Genomic DNA, 18331 nt, shown 5'->3' with positions numbered 1-18331 from the left:
AAGGGGTACCAATGAAAATAAACTGAGGGGAGGTTTTGGCGCTTTATTGCATTTTCTCGGCTATTTGATATACGCCAAATGTTGCCCATCAAGAGGACCCAAAAGTCAGGACTTTGTCAAAGTGTATCGTTTAAAGGGCATTGAAGGAGGCAAATTGTGTTTATTTAAAGGACCTCTTCACTTAAAAACATGCTTCACAGTATTTTATTTAGCTATCATTTAGTGTAGACACAATTTAATTGTCATTGTATTTTATCAGTAAAACACAAAACATGAGAAATGTGAAGCTATACATCTCACAATCAAACAGTAACAAAACATGGAGTTATGTGATGTAGCTGAGTTTCTTATAGTAGCATCTGCAAAAAGACATTTCTGTCACTGGATAAATCCAGTAAAGACCAACCAGTAGGAAGCTATCTATTCCAGCATTTTGCCATTGAATGTAACAATATTTCATATTTTATATGCATCAATATTTTTTAGAGAAGAAGAGCGTCAGACATTTTTTAAATCAAAATCAATGTAAATAGCTTTATTTTTTTGCACTTTCATTTATGAAATCTATAGTCATAATGAAAGTAGAAGAGAATTCAATGCTGAGTGAGAGCTCTTACTTTTCGTCATATCTCAAACCTCCACTGGCAGACAAGCAAACACAGCTGTGTACACAATATTTTTAAATAAGTGCATTTTAATACCAATTAAGTCATTTTTTTCCAATGTTTGTGCCCTTGAGGGTGTGCATATTCATCAATTTGGAATAAAAATAAACAAATTAGAATGAACATAGTACAAAGATTATGGTTAAAAATCACACAATGGCTGTTTATCTTTACCACTTTGTGGGTTTAAAAGAAGCTACATACTTATATTTAATGAAAACTAAAGTGGAAAATGAGGTTTAAAGTAATTACAAGCACAACTCCTGCATACAAACTTGCTTGACAAGAAAAAAAAAGTCACACAAAGAAAAATAATTGAAATTTCTGTTGAGTTTCAGTCATTTTGTCTGGAAAATTTGATACATCACAGCATATAAAACAGAGACCATAGTGTAGGACTACAGTCAGTGAGAAAACTTAATAACAATGTAAACCAACAAATGCATTCATGTTAGCTAACAACTGGCATAGACGCAGGGATGGTTTTAGTGATTTATATAAAAAATTCTAATGCAACAAATGTAGCATACATAGCCCCATTAGCTAACTTAGCTACATAACTAAAACTAAACTCACAAAGCAGCTGCATAGCTATGTTATCTACATTGCTAAAGCTAACTTAGCTATTGGTTAAGGAGCTACATAGTTTACATAGTAAAAGCTAGGCTCATAAAGCAGGTACTTAAGTTATGTAACTAAGTTGTCTACATAGCAAAGTTAGCTTTAGCCACATTTGCTAAAGTTCACATCTCTAAAGCTAAGCTATAGAGAACAGTACTACATAGCTAACACAGCAAAATATCAGCTGACAAAGTGGTATAGTAAGCTACATAGGTACATTATCTACTTAGCTAAGTTAGCTTTTGCTACATTTGCTAAAGCTCATATTGCTTAAGCTAACTTAGCTATAGAGAACAATGTTACATAGCTAACGTAGCTAACGATTTGCTCACAAAGCAGCTTTGTAAGCGGCATAGATAGTAATCTACTTAGCTAAGTTAGCTTTTGCTACATTTGCTAAAGCTCATTTTGCTCAAGCTAACTTAGCTATAGAGAACAGCGCTACAAAGGTAACATAGCTAAAGTGAAGCTCACAAAGCGGCATAATAAGCTATATAGGTAGGTTACCTATGTACCTAAGTTAGCTTGAGCTACATTTGCTGAAGCTTATGTTGCTTAAGCTAACTTAACTATAGAGAACAGCGTTACATAGCTAATGTAGCTAAAGATAAGCTCACAAAGAATCTATGTAATCTATGTAAGGTACATTATCTACTTAGTTAAATTAGCTGTTGCTACATTCACTAAAGCTTATGTTGCTGAAGCTAACTTAGCTGTAGAGAACAGTGTTACATAGCTAACCTAGCTAAAGCTCAGCTCACAAAGCGGCATGAATAAGCTTCATAGGTACATTATCTACCTGCATTTGTGCTGAATATTGCTCTTTAGTGGAGCCTATTGTGTTGTATGTTCAACTCTAACTCTCTTGGACTGCATTAAATCACTGTCGGCATACCAGCAACAGTAATGACTATATTTTATGTCATTTGTGTGTTACAAATTTCCCCATGATTGTCAGTCTGAAAGGTTTTTACTTGAGTTTTTTACAGAAACTGTTCGTACCTTTCTGTCAATGTACAGAACATGCCCGAATCTGAAATTTAAATAACGAGCCATACTTGCACATCACCTCTTAGAAGAGCATCATAACTCACTCACATGTAAATATTTTAGCACGTCTCTAGGCCAGTTGTAACTTACAAACATAAAAATATAGGCTCACTTTTGGTGTTATATCCATTCTTCTGCCACAAATCATGCATTTTTATGTACTGCATGCCATTTTTACCACAGTAATCCAGAAAATTCATTGTTTCAATATGTCTTCAGGGAAAACCTCACTATGATAATGCTTAATAAAGATATTTAAGGGCTTTAATAGGGGCTTGGATGTTGCTATCAGGGTCTTGGGTCCTCCCTATGGACTTATCTTGATAATTACACCTATTTCATTCACTCTTGGTCCTTTATTCACATTCAAAACACACCCATTAATCATTAAAAGTACTTTAAGACATTTATTTGATACACACTTACATTAACCAAACCTTGAAGCCCCTTGGCACACATGGTTCTGGGCGATTGACTACCTTTGCAAAATGGTAAAACTGCAGATGCATAAAGGACTAAATAGGCCTGTAGTAAAGCTGTCTGCTTTTGAAAGGAAAATCAAGACAAATGTTGGTGTTTAAACAATATGAAAGAGAAAGTTTTACCCAGTCTGTGAACAACAATATATATATACAACTGATTTCAATAAAAGTTAAATAGAAAAACTAACAATGCAGCGCACGTCTTTCCTGATGCCACAGCTGGGGGATTCAGTGCGGCTGTCTCAACATTTTTCTCTTTTGTGCAGCTGCTGTCTTCAATCTCCTCTCTGCATCTCTGTTTAAAACAACACAGGGCAGACGCAGGGTTATTAAAAGCACAGGGGCACGAAGGAGTCGAATAAAAGTTAGAAATAAATCTCAGATTGTGTGCATGAAAACGACGTACCAGTTGAGATGCTTTTTAAACCATAGTGTTTTTTATGCTTGGAGGAGCTTGTTTTTCTGCAGGAGCATCCTAATAGAGGAGAAAGAATTGTCAGTTGGACAGGAGTCGTGACTGAAAACAATGCATACCAGAGGGAGCAGCAATGACAAACCTTGAGAGGACTGTTCAGGTCTTTGGTGTTAGAGTCAAACCCAGATACCTCTCCATTCTCCAGTCCGTTTGCTTTAGGACTCTCCAGGTGCACTGGGCTGTCCTCTCTCTCCTCGATGTGCAGCGGGCCCATGTCTGCTGCAGACAGCTGCATGTCCAGACTCTCTGAATCACAGGAGTTGTTCAGTTCAGAGCTGCTGTCACTCGGCGGAGCTTTCTCACCATCGTCCTTATCATCAGACTCTGCAGGAGGCTCACACTCATCTTTCTTCACATCCTTCTCCTCTTCCACCTGGCTGCTCTCTTCTCCTGACTTCAGCTCACTCCCAGGCGCCCCCTCTGCAGCATCCTCTAGTGAGGGAGAACTCGGGGTCTCACTTTGGCTTGACTGGACATCCAGGTCGCTGGACATAGAGGGGCTCTCCAGGATGGGTGACTGCGGGGTGACTGCAAGGGTGCTGCTCTCTCTAGACAGGGAGCTGTGGCGAGGTTTGTCTGGAGACTTGAAGCTGGATCTCTGTCCAGGTCTAGGACTGTAGCTCTTGTGGAACTCAGAGAAACTGGCTTTCCAGGCTTTAGGAGACATCAGAGTGCGTCTTTTCAGGGAACCATACCTGAAATGTTTACAAGAGTTTGTAAAACATAAAGCAAGGCAGGGATTGATAGTAAGAGCTGTGAGTTTCCTAAGGTCTTGGCCTTCTGTTGCTACTTTTTAAACCCATAAAACAGGAACAGAAGGCAATTAATTGCTTAATTATATAAAAGCATCTGCATTGCATTACATGTGAATACAATTCAATACAGATTTACAAATCCATGTCACTCAATTTCATATAAATACAGCACAGATACAAGATACTTTATTTTAATGCACATAAAATGTGAAATGCTCACTTAACGTTTGGAATATTCCACAGGTAAGTAACTTAATTGGTAGCAGGTGATAGAACCATGATTGGGGCTCAGAAATTTAGAGTCAACAGTGGCATTCTCCCCTTTTTGAAAGACTGTGTAGACAAACAGTTTAGGAACAATGTTTCTTAATTTGCATATGAATGGGATTCAGAGATTTTACCATCTACAGTCTATAGTATCATCAAAAAAAATTTAGAGAGTCTGGAGAAATCATTGCACAGAAGTGGCTAGGCCTAAAACCAGCATTTTATCCTGTAACCTTCAACACCTCAGGCGGCTCTGCGTTAAAAACTGCCCATTATTCTGTGATGGAAGTCACAACATCGTTGTCGGAACACTTCAGAAAACCCTTGTCAGTTACCAAAGAACATCTCTGCATCTACAAATGTAAGTTAAGACTACCATGCAAAGCAACAGCCATAAATCAACAACATCTTAAAACACTTCTGACTTTTCTGAGCCTGAGCTCTTCTGAGATGGACTGACCAACCGTGGTCTGACAAGTCCACACCTCAAATAATTTCTGAAAATGATGGACATCCAGGCTAAAGAGGAAAAAAATATCCAGATTGTTCTGAATGCAAAGTTCAAAAGCCAGCATCTGTGATGGTGTTGGGTGTATAAGTGCCCATGACATGGGTAATTTGCACATATGTGGAGACCCCATCAAAACTGAAAGGTACTTACAGGTTTTGGAGCAACATGCTCCATCCAGACATCCCTCTCTCAAGGACTTACTTACTTCACCAAGACTATGCCAAGCCACACTTTCTGCTCTAGTTACAACAGCATGACTTCACAGTAAAAAGGTGCAGGTACTATATGGGCCAGCATGCAGTCCAGACTTGTCTTCCACTGAAAATGTACGACATACAACAACAGGAACCCTTTACGTCATGTTTTGGAAATGGGATCGTATATCTCAGATTTTGGTATGTTCTGCTGTTCTCTGGCTTTTATAACCTGAAGAGAGATGCTTCAGAGATTTTGTTTACTTGCTATTACTGCTTTAAACAAAGTAAGGAAGGGCCCTGTTTTGGTCTAGGCCAGTAGTTCTCAACATGGGGGTCGGGACCACCATGGGGGTCACGAGACACTGCCTTAAAAAAATTAAGAATATTTAGGGCCCGAGTACCAACCTAGGGTGGGCGAGGACCCTATTGTATTTCGTTCGGCAAAAAAATTTCAGGCAATTTGAGGCCTGTTTTGGGTACTTATGTAAAAAGTCCTTTTTTTTTTTCTCAAAAATTGTCTCCCTCGAGAAATAGCCATCTGGTGGTGGAACGGTGTAACTCCATTGCACAGTTTCCTCTAGGGGCGCCAAAAGTGAGATAGGGCCCTGGGTAAGACCTACGTGCATAAAACTCGGTACACATATTGTATCATGATGAGACGACAAAAAATTACAGTACGACCATCCTCTAAAACGTACAGGAACCGAACTAAAAACAGCAAAAAGTTAAAACTTAGCAATTTTTGGCCTTTTCCACTGACGGAAATCCGAGGGATTTCATCTGATTGACTCCAGATTTTTTTTACCTAAACTACAAGACAACCTTGTGACCCAAAATTGTGCTAACGGTGAGTTTTCACCATAGGGTGGTGCTGTTATCTGAGCCCAAACTTAAACTTCATGTTTGTCTATTTTGTGCTTTGAAATTACCCCAATACTGCCTTTTAACTTTTTAGTGTTAATTTCTATCATCACCAAACTTCACGAGGATTATCACACATTGGTCCTGAATACATCCATGCACCACACCCCCACATGCACCGGGTGCGAGGGCCCTTCAGTGCTGCTTGCAGCCTTAGTATTGAATGATTTCAAATAGTTTTTTTTACCCATCTGAATTAAAATATATGCAGAAACTTAGTTAAACGTAAATAAAACATGATCTTTTGGTGAGATTTATGTTGAAATGAAACTAATGTTTTTAAAAATCCCTAAAATGTAAATCTGCACATGACTATCCTTAAATCTGCATGGCTGCGTTTAATTATTCTTCATCACTTTTAGACACAGTGGGACTCTCCAGTCTGTGGCACTTTTATTTGGGGGTTGAAAAGTTTGGGAACCCCTCGTCTAGGCCAGGGGCCTCAGGTTCTCTTAAACCACCCACCTCCGTAAATTTTCCCTTCATTCAAACTTCATTCTGCCAGATATTTTTAGGAGGAATATTCCCAAACATCAAAACAAACTGTTTTCATTATTCATAGCTTTAAACAGAAGGACTAACCGTTGCATTCCCCTCACAGCAAACACTTTGTCTGGATGTTGAGCCTGCAGCTCCTTTATCACACTGTGCAGATCCTGGTTGAGCTAAAACACAAAAAGGGTATCACAAAAAAACTGTGATAATGTGAAGGACTTGTCAACTTTAGAGCATGCAGAACCAAACGTACCGTGCTCATCTCCTTGTAGAAGATGTCTCGTAGGTTTGATAAAGCAGAGAAGACTGAAATGTAGCATCCAATACGACTAGAAAGGAAAAACATGAGATTACAATGCCGAAAATGTTTACTCCATCAAAAGAATAATAGCAAATGTTCTCTCAGACCTGTCATAGAGCAGAGGTAGCTCATCTTTTAACTCATTGTTGATGCCTTCGTACACTCTCTTGGCAGCATTCATCTCCTCTTCTGCCTGCAGAGTCAAAGCTCAAATTAGTCTGACACTTGTTGGTTAAAACCAACAATAAAAGATGTTTAGTGATTCACCACCTTGCTTATTTTGACATCATCCTTCTTCTTTGCTGTCTGCAGCGCCTCCAGGTGGTGCAGAGAGGAGTCATAGTCCACAAGCTTCCTCCCCCTCTTTGCTACTTTCTCCTGCAGATTAAAACAGACGGGCACCATGAGAGTGTGGATATGAAAGCTGTTGGTTTGCTCTCAGGCTCTTTTGTCTGTGCATTCCCTTCTTCCTCTCGCTGTATACCTTCACGTCAGGGAATTGGCTCACATAGGACTCCATAGTGCGGACGGCCTGGTCTATTAACTTCACCTCGTAGTCATTCCACAGGAGGTCCTCTCCCTGATTAAGAGGCGCAGCATAAATACTGCATCAATTATGTATAAAGAGACAAGGGAAAGACGGGGTGTTTGGTCCCCTGGCAATGAGGGAATCCTGCAGAACTTGTAAAACAGGAGAGTGCACTAGTAAAGCTATACAAGATTTATACTATCACCAATGATCGTACCTCAACGATGGCTCCCAAGTCTTCCCCTGCAGCCCAATCATGTTCATAAGCATCAAACAGAGACTGGGAAAGCCTTCGTGAAGCTTCACGCATGTCTGTAAAAATCAAAATAAATCCTAAAGGGCATGCAAAGGACTAAAAGCAGCAGCACTGTGAAGCAAAAAGCAAACTTTTTACCTCTAACTGCATTAATGTAGTGCCTCAGGTCCTTGTATATTCGGTTCCCATCAGTCTGCAGATATGAGAAGTTTGCATGCTTGTCAGGCTTAAGATTTATTACTTTTGTGTTGTTTGATTCTCAGAGTATACAGCTAATAAATCATCCATCATGTTGGATAAGCAGGGAAGGATTTATTTTGCCTTAAACCTTTTGAGAAAAAAACATGTCTTGTTCTTATTAAGCAGGGGAACGATTTACCTGCTGGTCCATAAAGTGTTGAAGGGACTGTTCAAATTGGTCGTCTCTCGTTTCTATAGTCTTTCCTAGCCTCTGCAGCACCTGCAGAGAAACAACACATTTGTCAGAGCTATAGCACCTTAATGGCTATAGGAATTTTCCCTTGATGTTTGGGCACCTTTTCCAGCTGTTACCTTTTCTTTGCCTCTGCTCAGCTGCCTTTGGACTTTTTTAGCAAAGTCGCCAGAGCTGCTTTTTGGACTTGTGTTCTCTGCCATGTTTTGTTTTGTGTTTTGTTTTCTACTGATGATGAAGGGAGAAAGAGAAATAATGTACACAACAACACCAGCCTGGAACACAAGGTAATACAGTTCTGTTAAGACCAAACAAGGTAAAAACGGATGTTGCACACGAACAAACATACAGTGCCTATAAAAAGTATTCAACCCCATGGAACCGATTGGTGCTATTATAGTCTCACAATCAGTGAAACAGGGATCACCTGTATGCAGTGAATGTGTCTCAAGTGACTGTAGTATAAAGACACCTGTTTCTGGAAGGTCCAGTCACTATTAATCAGTATTCCTGGCTACCATTACACCTTGAAGACAAAAGAACACTCCAAGAACTCAGCAAAAAGGTTATTGAAACATATGTGTCTGGGGATGGATACAAAAAACTTTCCAAGGCTCTGAACATCCCCCAGAGTTCAGTTAAATCCATCATCAAGAAATGGAAGTAATATGGCACATGTGTAAATCTGCCTATCAGGCCGTCCTCAAAAATGTCTCAAAATCGGGATCATGTGCTTTTCAGGAAAAGAGGACAAGGATAGGATGCAAGAAGATGACACAATGACTTCCCAGACTACTTGAAAATAAAGTCCACGGTATAAATGGCAATCAAAACTGATAATCCAAGGCACTCTGATGTAATTAAAAATCCTTTATCTAGCAGGGATAGCTTCGCGTTTCAACTCCGGGTCTTGATGTCCTGAGGAAAACTCACTGGAAATGCGGTTTCTGTGTTAAATAAAGAATTTTTAATTACATCAGAGTATCATTTTTTTCAGTTTGTGCCATTTGTACCATGGACTTTATTTGCAAGTAATCTGGCAAACCTCTGTGACTTAAGAACCGTACTTAGGGGCGCACAGATGGTCAAGTGGTTTGAGGTGCACACCATGTATGTGGGTGGGTGGTTCGAATCTGGCCTGTAGCTCTTTACCGTATGTCTCATCCCACACTCTTCCCTGTGTCCGAGTCTATCCACTGCCCTCCACTATCTAATAAAGGCACGAAAAGGCTCAAAAATAAATCTAAAATTTAAAAAAGAACCGTACTTAACGCCAACAAGTCCAAAATAATGTAGTTCTTAAAGTCCGACAAGTTCAAGATAGTACTCCAATTTACCTTAAACAATGAGGTAACTGAATGTGTTCAAACATATAACTACTCTGGCCTTTTGCTAGAAAGAAATCTGTCTTTTTGTTAACATGTTGATTGTCTTACATAGAAACTGTCAGTGAAAATGGCCTTCTGTTTTTCTTTTGATGCATGGAAGAAACTAGTACAAGCAAAATTTTTGTACGTAATTGATTGTGGTAATATTCATTACATGCATGCTACACCATCCTCTCTGAAAATATTGGACTCAGTCTATCTTATAATGGTTTGGGTTTCACAACCATCATTGTGTTTTTAAGAGAAAGTTGGTTGACCTTCCTTGTACAACAGAAAGATGGAACATCAGTGCATCTTTCTTTGTTAGGCAATTTCACATGAATTGCTTTTTTATCTGTGTTCTTTACTGAGTCCAGAAACTGTTAGTAGCTGTAACCTTTGCTCTCATGGATTTATCATGTATGTAGTTTGGGATTTTCTAAGATAAAATTAGGTAATATTTGATCAATGTATGCAATTTTTCAGTGAAAAGCTGTTGACTTGTTGGCTGATGTAACCTTGTCATCATGTTCTGGTTTTCATCAAATGTGTGGAGCTTATGGTGCTGCTGTCTTGGCCAGAGCTCTCTTGTAAAAGAGATTTTAGTATCTCAGTAAGAAATACATCTAGTTAAATATAGGTTAAATAAAATAAAATAATCCATGGATACTTCTGCACACTTATAAATATACTTATCTCTAGGGAGGTGTAGTACAAATAACAAAGAAAGCTTTATCTATGAGTCAAGGACACTAAAGCATGCATGACATTACATATTATCCACACATAATTGTGAAATGCAAGCTTTCCATAATTGGAACGTTAAACAGAAAACAGTACTTAGTAAGACTATCAAAATAAATAACATCAAGATCAGCCACAAGGTAGCAAAAAGGGATCCGGTGTTTCTTTGCATGTGCAAAGACATTTTAAGTTGTTAGTTGGCAGTTTCTGAGGATAACTGAAACAAGCTCAAGCAACCAGTTTCTGTAACATTGGGTTTGATTTATAATTGGTTTCTTTGAGTCTGTGAGAACCTTTTTTCTCCTTATAGGATTGGCATAGACACTGCTTATTATGACCATAAACAGCCTACTAATAGGATGCCGATAAACAGAGCTGTTTGAGTGTGTAAAGGGAGCAAAGGGTCAAGTCTCTTGAGAGAAAGAGTCCATTAAAAACACCAACAGAAAAGAAGGAAACACTGGTTAGAACTGGACAGCCAATATTACTGAAATATTTTGACTAATCTGTATTATTTCACTAACCTTTCAGCAACTATAGTGACTTTGGGAAACAATGAGACCCCCCAGTATTTGGCTTAAGAGTCTGACAGTCAGACAAGCACTTCACAAAAGCACGCGTGCACATTGTCCACAATAATGATCATGAGCCAATATCCAACGTTCCTTTGAATTGCAGTCTGGGCTTTGACTTGGTCTCTCCAGAACATTCACATTGTTGTATTTAAACCATTTCTGTGTAGCTTTTGCTGTATGCTTCAGGTCATTGTCTTGCTGGAAAATAAATCTTCTCCCAAGCCATAGTTCTCTTGCAGACTGAAGATGATTATCCTCCAGGATTGTCCTATATTTTTTCCCTTTCATTTTACCCTCTTCCTTTCCAAGTCCTCCAGGGCCGGCTGCTGAGAAGCACCCCCACAGCATGATGCTGCCACCATCCTGCTTCACAGTGATGGTGTGTTTGTGGAGTTGTACAGTGTTTGATGTCGGCCAAACATAGCGTCTTTTCTGAAGGCCAATAAGCTCCTATTTGGTCTGAGCAGACTAAAGAACTTTCTTCTACTTGACTATGGAGTTGCTCACATTTTGTTGAGCTTTAGTCAAGATGTAATATTTAATTTCTTCAACAGTGGCTTTTTCTTTGCCCATAAAGCTTTGACAGGTGAAGAATCAGGTAACTGTTTGTTGTATGCATAATCTGTCCCATCTCAGTTGCTGTAACTCCTTCAGAGTAGTCATAGGTGTCTTGGTGTCCTATTGCACAAGTCTCTTTTCAGCCATTAATTTTGTGAGGATAGCCTGATCTAGGCAGATTTACATATGAGATAAATCCTTTCCATTTCTTGATGATGGATTTAAATGAACCATCGGGGATGTTCAGTGCCTTGTACAATTTCTGCATGACTTATACTTTTCAGTAACATTTTCTATGAGTTGCTTGGAGTGTTCTTTTGTCTTTATGGTGTTATGGTAGCAAGGAATACTAATTTACCAGTGACTGGATGTTCTGGACACAGGTGTCTTTATACCTTTATCAATTGTGACACATTACATTGCATATTTCTATTTCATAAAGATTACTTTGTAGAAATCCCTTTTTAAGTTGACATTAAAGAGGGTTTTTTGGTCAAAAAAGCAAGATTATATTGACAATGATTGATTGGGTAAAACATCCATGGGGTGAATACTTTCAATAGGTTGAATACAGAACTGTTAGGTTCTGTTGTAACCCTAGTTTCAACCAAAATGTTAAAAAGTTGTCATTTACTGCAGCTTTATTTTAAAAAATTGATAGCTTTGTCATTAGCACATTAACTCGTTCAGCTAAAGTTTATGCTAGCTACCAGCCATCCCTATTTCATAGCATGCTGTCATAACCAGTTATTGTAGTTCATTTTAACAATATTTATGCAGATGTTATATAATTTACAGCACCAAAGACGCCATTTTTTAATTGTTTTCTTAATATGAATTATATTAAATAAGCAAACCTGGCCAGTTAATGTTATTGAGCACCCTAGAGACATGCTAACGGCTCTAATCCACTTGCAACTACAGTACCCAGAGTCCCTCGCGGTAAAGCCACTCCCGGCAGTAGCATGGCAGCGGCGGTGAACTTTAACCAGAGTGTTTATATTTCTGCTGCTGCCGGAGGAGTGGCTCCATGATAAACGAACAGATCTCCACAGTGCTAGCGGAGTTGCAGGACATGATTATGGGGAGCACTCTGGCCAAATGTGCTGCCACTGACCTAGGCATCCAGTGGGCAGGCTGGGCTCTGGCTGCTGCCTTCAAAACCGAGAAGTTTTATGATCTGGCAGGTAATGTAGACACAACTGGTGAACATAGACTAACATTTAGCTTCCTGCTTGTTGATTTGAAGCCATGTGTGGACTGATTTTTGCTGCCTGACTTGTTTTTGGCTATATTAATCCACTAAAGCTTGGCTCGCTGGAGAAACGAGTCACATTTCAACACTTTAGCAGCCGTTTGAGGGACGTTTAAATGTATTTTTTAACTGCATACAGATATTGAACTGTCACCTCTGAGTTACAAAACCCGTGTTATCTAAATGAGATTTGTTGTGAAACAGCAAAGAAAGCTCCTCCTTCACGTTAAGAAGCAGCGGATTGATCCAATCAGCTTAACTTAATGACACCGAGTCACAGCAGGGGCGTGCAGAGAGGAGTAGGGACCCTCTCTGAAGACTGAAATTTGGGGCTTATTTTGGGCCCCAATATTGGATCTAAAAATCTTGTGTCACTGCTAATAAATTATGCAAACGGTTCTTATTTTTGCTAACAATTCAGCTGCCTTCTAAAACTTCACAAACAACATTTTAGCAACATTACAAATTTTAATTCAACAAAAATTGCTGCCAGTTATCTGACCTTTACAGGTGGTCATTTTATATGGTAGATTTAATTAAAAAAATCAAATGTATATGTAATAATTTTCCTGCTTAAGGATATTTTAAGGTTTTTTTGTTGCCACAATCAGCAGTTAAAAGTTTTTATTTGGTTGATTTTTCTACTTTTATTTGTTTTATGTTATAGCTGCATTACAGATTTCAATTCAATAAAATAGCTACCAGTAATACAGCCAATACAGCTTAATGGTAGATTCAAGATCCAAAACAAAATGCTACAATATACAAGCTACATTCTGCAGGGAAAATGTTTTTTATCTGGTTGATTTTTACATTTATTTGGTCTTATATGATAACAGACTAAAATGTAAAATGTCGCTGTAATAATTTTCCTACTTGAGAATCTTAAAGTAATTTTTCAAGCTACAATCCACAGTTTTTATTTGGTTGATTTACTACTTTTATTTTGCCTGATGTGGTTGCTTTAATGCATTTCTTTTGACTGCCAGGCTCCATAATTAAACACCTGGGAGGTGTCACCCTGGACGTTATGGCCTAATTTTTAAAAACATTTCTCAGTTATTTACCCAGGTAACAGATTAAGCTACATTAACAATAATCTTTAGTATAAAGTTAAATCACAGCACGTGTAGCTTCATTTCCTAACCATTAAGATTGCACATTTTCATATGCGTATTGACATCTGTGGCAAGTCGTGTACATAAAAAGTTAAGTGCATGACAAGCTATGAAGTTAGGTATTAGCAAAGAAGTCTGTGGTGCTTTTTGGTCTCAATATAGACAATTATTGAATTGTTTGTAATGTGAAGAACAGTGCAGCTTACCTGTAGACACCAGTGACTGATTTCTTTTTAATTTCACCAATGAATCACCTTGACACTTCTCCTGCACTCGTCCTCTTCCTCTGCTTCTGCCCTGCGCGCTCTGCTCCTGGATATTTTACCCTTGAACTTTGGAACCAATTGTCTGCAGTATCCTGGGTAAAAGATTTATTGAACACGCCTTATGTACTCCGCAGGGCCATTCCACAAGCCTATGTCCCAACCGCCCTGAGTCTGCAACTTCTGTCTTGATTTTTTCTCCCCCAGGATCCGGCACTTTTATACTGCTGGCCCACCTGAGTCGTATCTGGGGAGGAGCCAGCCACATCCGCCAGAAGGTGCAGACTGGGTGTGTGACAGCATGGGGACTCAGGTGAGCAAGACAGCATTGATAAACACCAAGTGAAACATCTACGCTGATCAATAAAGCGCTACAGGAATGCAGATTGTATCTTCTTCCATTAAGTTGTGTGTATGTTAAGCTATCGAGGGTCGTCGGCGAGGTCAGAGGAGGAACTAATGAATGTAAAACCTTAACGACAGGTTAATGAATAATGCCTGAGTTAATGTGAACAGACGTTAACCATGCTTCCTGTGCAGGCTGGGGACATTCCTCTTCATGCGAATCTTGAAGGACGGGCATGATCGCAGGTTCAACAATGTCAGAGACAGCCCAGGGACTTTTTTTGTCTACTGGACCATTCAAGGTACTTGGAAGCAGCGTAAATCCATTCCTCTTATTGCCTCAGAAGTCCTTGACCAACTCAGCAGTGCCTTGAATAAATCACTGTCTTGTTTACATGCATTTATTCCAGTTAGGAGATGTTGGTTAAATGCTTTTAGATCTTGGAAGTATAAAAGCAAACACAGTTGAATAAGATGAATTATCATTTCCTGTTTCTCGTAGCATTGTGGGTATTTATGACCCTCCTGCCTACCCTCATGCTAAACAGCGAGAAGCGGGATGTGCCTCTGGGAACAAGGGACTACGTTGGCTGGACAATTTGGGGCCTTGGTTTTATTACTGAAGCTATTGCTGACCAGCAGAAATGGGTTTTTAAGAGTAACCCCGACAATGCTGTAAGTCTCACTGCAATTTTGTAGCAGTATATTAACCACATTGCCCCCACAAGTAGTTTTTTTCCACTGACAAATTTATCCACCTCAGCCTTTTTTTACATTACATTTAGCGCTAGGCAGTTAATCACAAATTAGATTAAATTTCTATTTGGCCTGCTGCAATCTAAAAATCGCAAAAGTTACGATATTTAGCTTGAAATGTGTCAGAATACCAGATTCATACTTTTTTTGCAGCAGAGATTTCATACACAAAATGCAAACATTCAGTTTTGTAGAATTAAAACCCCTGCTTTACTAATGAATTCATTTTTCTTATTTAAAAAAAGATTGACATAAAAATTATCATCCTCTTCAATATAGCACTTGATATCAAATTTGCAGTATAAGCCAAAATAATCATGATTACATATTTGTTTTAATCGTTGTACAGTAGTATATTATATCTAATATTGTTTATGGTTGTAATATAGAATAATTTATTTCTTGTCTTTATTAAAAAAATTAATAAGACCACAAACCTAAAAATAATCATTAATAAATTGCAATATTCAGGGAAAATTGGAATTTGATTATTTTTGCAAATGTTTCAGCCCTAATTACATTACTTTTTACGGATTAGCCAGTATAGCAACACAAGTTCCACCTACATGCACAGCTGATTCAGGGGCAGGAATGTTTATCAGGCTACAGTTTCCATGTGACAATTTTATTTTAAAAGAGTGCTTAGGGGTGCAGATTGCCTAGTGGTTAGATGGCCATGCATACGGGCATCCCAGGTTGAAGATGGTGGCATGTACAGACGGCGGCTCTGAGCTCTATGTGGCTTTTTAATCTTTTTTTAAACTTTCTTTTAGTAGCACCAAATTTGAGAGATCTACCACAGTTTCATTGAACCTGTACAATGACAAGAAAGATATTCTTATTCAAGTCTGGCCTGTGGCTCCTCACTTGCATGTCTCTCCCAAATCTCTCATCCCTGTTTCTGACTGTATCCACAGTCCCTCCTTTGAATAAAGGCATAAAAAGCCTGAAAATATACCTTTACAAAAGTGAAAAAAAAAACATGGCTCTGTTTCACGGCTCCACCTGTTTCATATGATCCATCTGATGGGCCAGGTTACATTTGAACCATTTTGAGTATGAAATGAATGTTAAACTTTTAATTCTAAACATTTCTCCTTTGAAGACAAAAACATCTCTGCTTTAAACAGGCCCTTGCACTTTTTTCAAATACCTGTTTTAAAAACTCAGATTCTACAAAGTTGCTCATCTTGTTTGTAGTAAAACTGTCTAATCACATTCAGTGTAAGCTACATCCACCTGACAAGTCCAGATAAACATCCAGACATTGCAAGCAAAAATATAAATCAGTATTCTTCTCAGGCCTTGTTTTGTGATTTTAGCTTTCATAAATTGTTGCTGTCAGTGCCACTGTGCTTTATCAGTTTTATGTACAAGCTGCTCCAAACCGAGGGAGGGATTAATAGAAGGATTAGTATTTTTTTATTGAATTGATTAAAAATATATTAAATACTGAACTGTGTTTAATTAGAAACAGGAGTTGCCTAAGCAGCAAACAAAATTGACCAGTTTCTTGGAATAAAATGTAATGAGTTCTAAAAAGAAACTTTAGTAATTTTTTTCTGGCTGCATTGGAAACTATTTTTACTCCTTATAAGCCATTCAGGCCTTATTTTTTTGTCTGTATCACCATGAAATAAAATGTTTACCTGGACTTGTCAGATGACTGTGGCCTATAATGAATGTAAGAGATATTTTTGAGTAGAAATAAGACAATTATACGTGGTAAGTGTGCAGCTTTACTAGCTCTGCAGGCTCAACACAACCTCTAAACAGATAGAAAGTACTTTTTTTGTGCTTTTACATTCAGCATTTTTACGATTAACTGGAGAATAAAATTAAAGTGCTTACAACCAAATAAATAATGCAACTCCAAACTGCATTAAAACTCCATTCCCTGACTGTAGCAACCAATGTATTCTTCCTCCTCCAGGGGAAGTTCATCCAGAGTGGACTGTGGGCCTACAGCAGACACCCCAACTATTTCGGGGAGATCCTGCAGTGGTCAGGTCTCTGGCTCACGGCGTCCTCAGTGATGCAGGGCCCTCAGTATCTGAGTGTGGCGTCGCCTCTCTTCGTCTGGTTCCTGCTGCGGTACGTCAGCGGTATCCCCATCCTGGAGAAACAGGCGATGAAGAAATGGGGGTCTGATCCGGCCTTCCAGGACTACATCAGGAACACTCCTCTGCTCTGGCCATGGCCCAAATGTTGATGTTTTCTACGTTTGTGATAAATTAATATTTTCTCAACTGTTGTACCAATAAATACCTCAAAAAAGATGATTTCCGTTATTCCTTGAAATAGAAAATCTATACAGGAAAAATGTCATTTTGGGAATTTATTAGAAATAGCAGTGTTAAGAGATTTGTACCTCTCTAGCTCACTTTTTTCCATTATCTTTCAGCTATTTCTGACATTCAAGTATCAACAGGAATACAACATTTCAGTTTGCTTTACAGAGTTTTTCAGGCTGCCTTAAAAATGTGCTGTTATTCCCTCGTTTATAAAATCTTGAGTCTTTTCTTGGTGCATCTCTGACCATGGTTATTAAATAAATCTGTAAAATGTCAAACTAAAAAGTGCTTTTTTCAATTTCCCAGAACCACCAAGGATGTCTTAGAATTGCTTCTTTTGCCAACCCACAGTCCAAACAAATTAAAACCCCTACTGATCACCATAAATAAGAACAGCTGGGTGCGTATTTAGCACAGTGGTCTGAGTTTGCAGCCAATATTGAGTCTAGTCCTCCATCCAAACTTAAATCCTTTGCTTCATGCCATCCTCACTCTCTCTTCTCATAACTCTGGATTAATGCAGTCTTGTGCAATAAAGACAAAACTTACAATACTAAAGGAAAGAGCGTGCCAGAATCAGTCATTTCCAATTCGTTACAATGTTGCCTGAAAAACTAGATTGAAAATTTCGGTACAAATCTATTGAATAAGGCAGACACAAAGGTGAATAAAATCACTACTTTATCATTGCAAATGTTGAGTAATATTTCAAACATCTTTTTTACTCACCATTTGTGTCTTACAGCGACCCTTAAATCTCATTTTGAAGCCTCTGTGCTAGTGATAGCCAGGGCCAAAGACATATTTTCATGATGTCCATATGTCATAGGCCATGTGGTCTCTCAGAAATGCTTTGAGTGTTTTTTGTCAAACTGCACAGATTTCCACCATGAACAAGTCACAAACTGATAAGATCTTGTAGTTCAAAGGTCAAGATCACTGGGCCTCACTGGGAACATTACAAGAATGCTCTGAGGGATTTTCTCCAGAGTCTACACACAAATGTCCACCTTGACTCAGGGGTCAGATTTGAGAGGTCCAAAGTCTATGTCATGAGGCTTCATGTCCATCCCTTGCTTGTGAACTTAATACCCAAGA

The 18331-nt window shown here is 38.7% G+C and overlaps 2 protein-coding genes across 3 annotated transcripts; one reads left to right on the top strand and one right to left on the bottom strand.

Moving 5' to 3' along the window:
• Nucleotides 1-207: 207 nt before the first annotated feature.
• bin2a (bridging integrator 2a) lies at nucleotides 208-14031 on the bottom strand. Of its 2 annotated transcripts, none has more exons than XM_041800346.1 (13): nucleotides 13782-14031; nucleotides 8078-8186; nucleotides 7905-7985; nucleotides 7664-7718; nucleotides 7487-7581; nucleotides 7225-7320; nucleotides 7011-7118; nucleotides 6848-6933; nucleotides 6693-6768; nucleotides 6527-6609; nucleotides 3376-3988; nucleotides 3225-3293; nucleotides 208-3113 (listed from the first exon to the last, which is right to left on the bottom strand). In XM_041800346.1, exons 2-12 carry the CDS (start codon nucleotides 8159-8161, stop codon nucleotides 3240-3242), a joined length of 1431 nt encoding a protein of 476 aa, XP_041656280.1. In that variant the 5' UTR covers nucleotides 8162-8186; nucleotides 13782-14031; the 3' UTR covers nucleotides 208-3113; nucleotides 3225-3239. The 2 variants fall into 2 exon arrangements, with proteins under 2 accessions (XP_041656280.1, XP_041656281.1); XM_041800347.1 differs by having other exon boundaries at nucleotides 8078-8183.
• si:ch211-210c8.6 lies at nucleotides 12145-17218 on the top strand. The gene is made up of 5 exons (XM_041800348.1): nucleotides 12145-12389; nucleotides 14046-14151; nucleotides 14379-14485; nucleotides 14686-14858; nucleotides 16873-17218. The coding sequence occupies exons 1-5, from the start codon at nucleotides 12233-12235 to the stop codon at nucleotides 17149-17151; spliced, it is 822 nt and encodes a 273-aa protein (XP_041656282.1). The 5' UTR covers nucleotides 12145-12232; the 3' UTR covers nucleotides 17152-17218.
• Nucleotides 17219-18331: the final 1113 nt, after the last annotated feature.

The sequence above is a fragment of the Cheilinus undulatus genome, linkage group 11 (assembly GCF_018320785.1).
Source record: "Cheilinus undulatus linkage group 11, ASM1832078v1, whole genome shotgun sequence".
Classification (NCBI taxonomy): domain Eukaryota; kingdom Metazoa; phylum Chordata; class Actinopteri; order Labriformes; family Labridae; genus Cheilinus; species Cheilinus undulatus.
The sequence above is the reverse complement of the archived record's forward strand: the minus strand, read 5'-3'. Positions and strand labels throughout refer to the sequence as shown.

What these genes read in the sequence shown, in the direction of transcription:
- bin2a (XM_041800346.1), bottom strand. Translation starts at nt 8,161, where the DNA reads ATGGCAGAGAACACAAGTCCAAAAAGCAGCTCTGGCGACTTTGCTAAA. An exon ending in ATGATGTCAAAATAAGCAAG is followed by an intron (nt 6,934 to 7,010) that starts GTGGTGAATCAC and finishes TTGACTCTGCAG; the next exon opens with GCAGAAGAGGAGATGAATGC. An exon ending in GCTGTGAGGGGAATGCAACG is followed by an intron (nt 3,989 to 6,526) that starts GTTAGTCCTTCT and finishes TAAACATTTCAG; the next exon opens with GTATGGTTCCCTGAAAAGAC.
- si:ch211-210c8.6 (XM_041800348.1), top strand. Translation starts at nt 12,233, where the DNA reads ATGATAAACGAACAGATCTCCACAGTGCTAGCGGAGTTGCAGGACATG. An exon ending in GAAGTTTTATGATCTGGCAG is followed by an intron (nt 12,390 to 14,045) that starts GTAATGTAGACA and finishes TTTCTCCCCCAG; the next exon opens with GATCCGGCACTTTTATACTG. An exon ending in TGTCTACTGGACCATTCAAG is followed by an intron (nt 14,486 to 14,685) that starts GTACTTGGAAGC and finishes TGTTTCTCGTAG; the next exon opens with CATTGTGGGTATTTATGACC.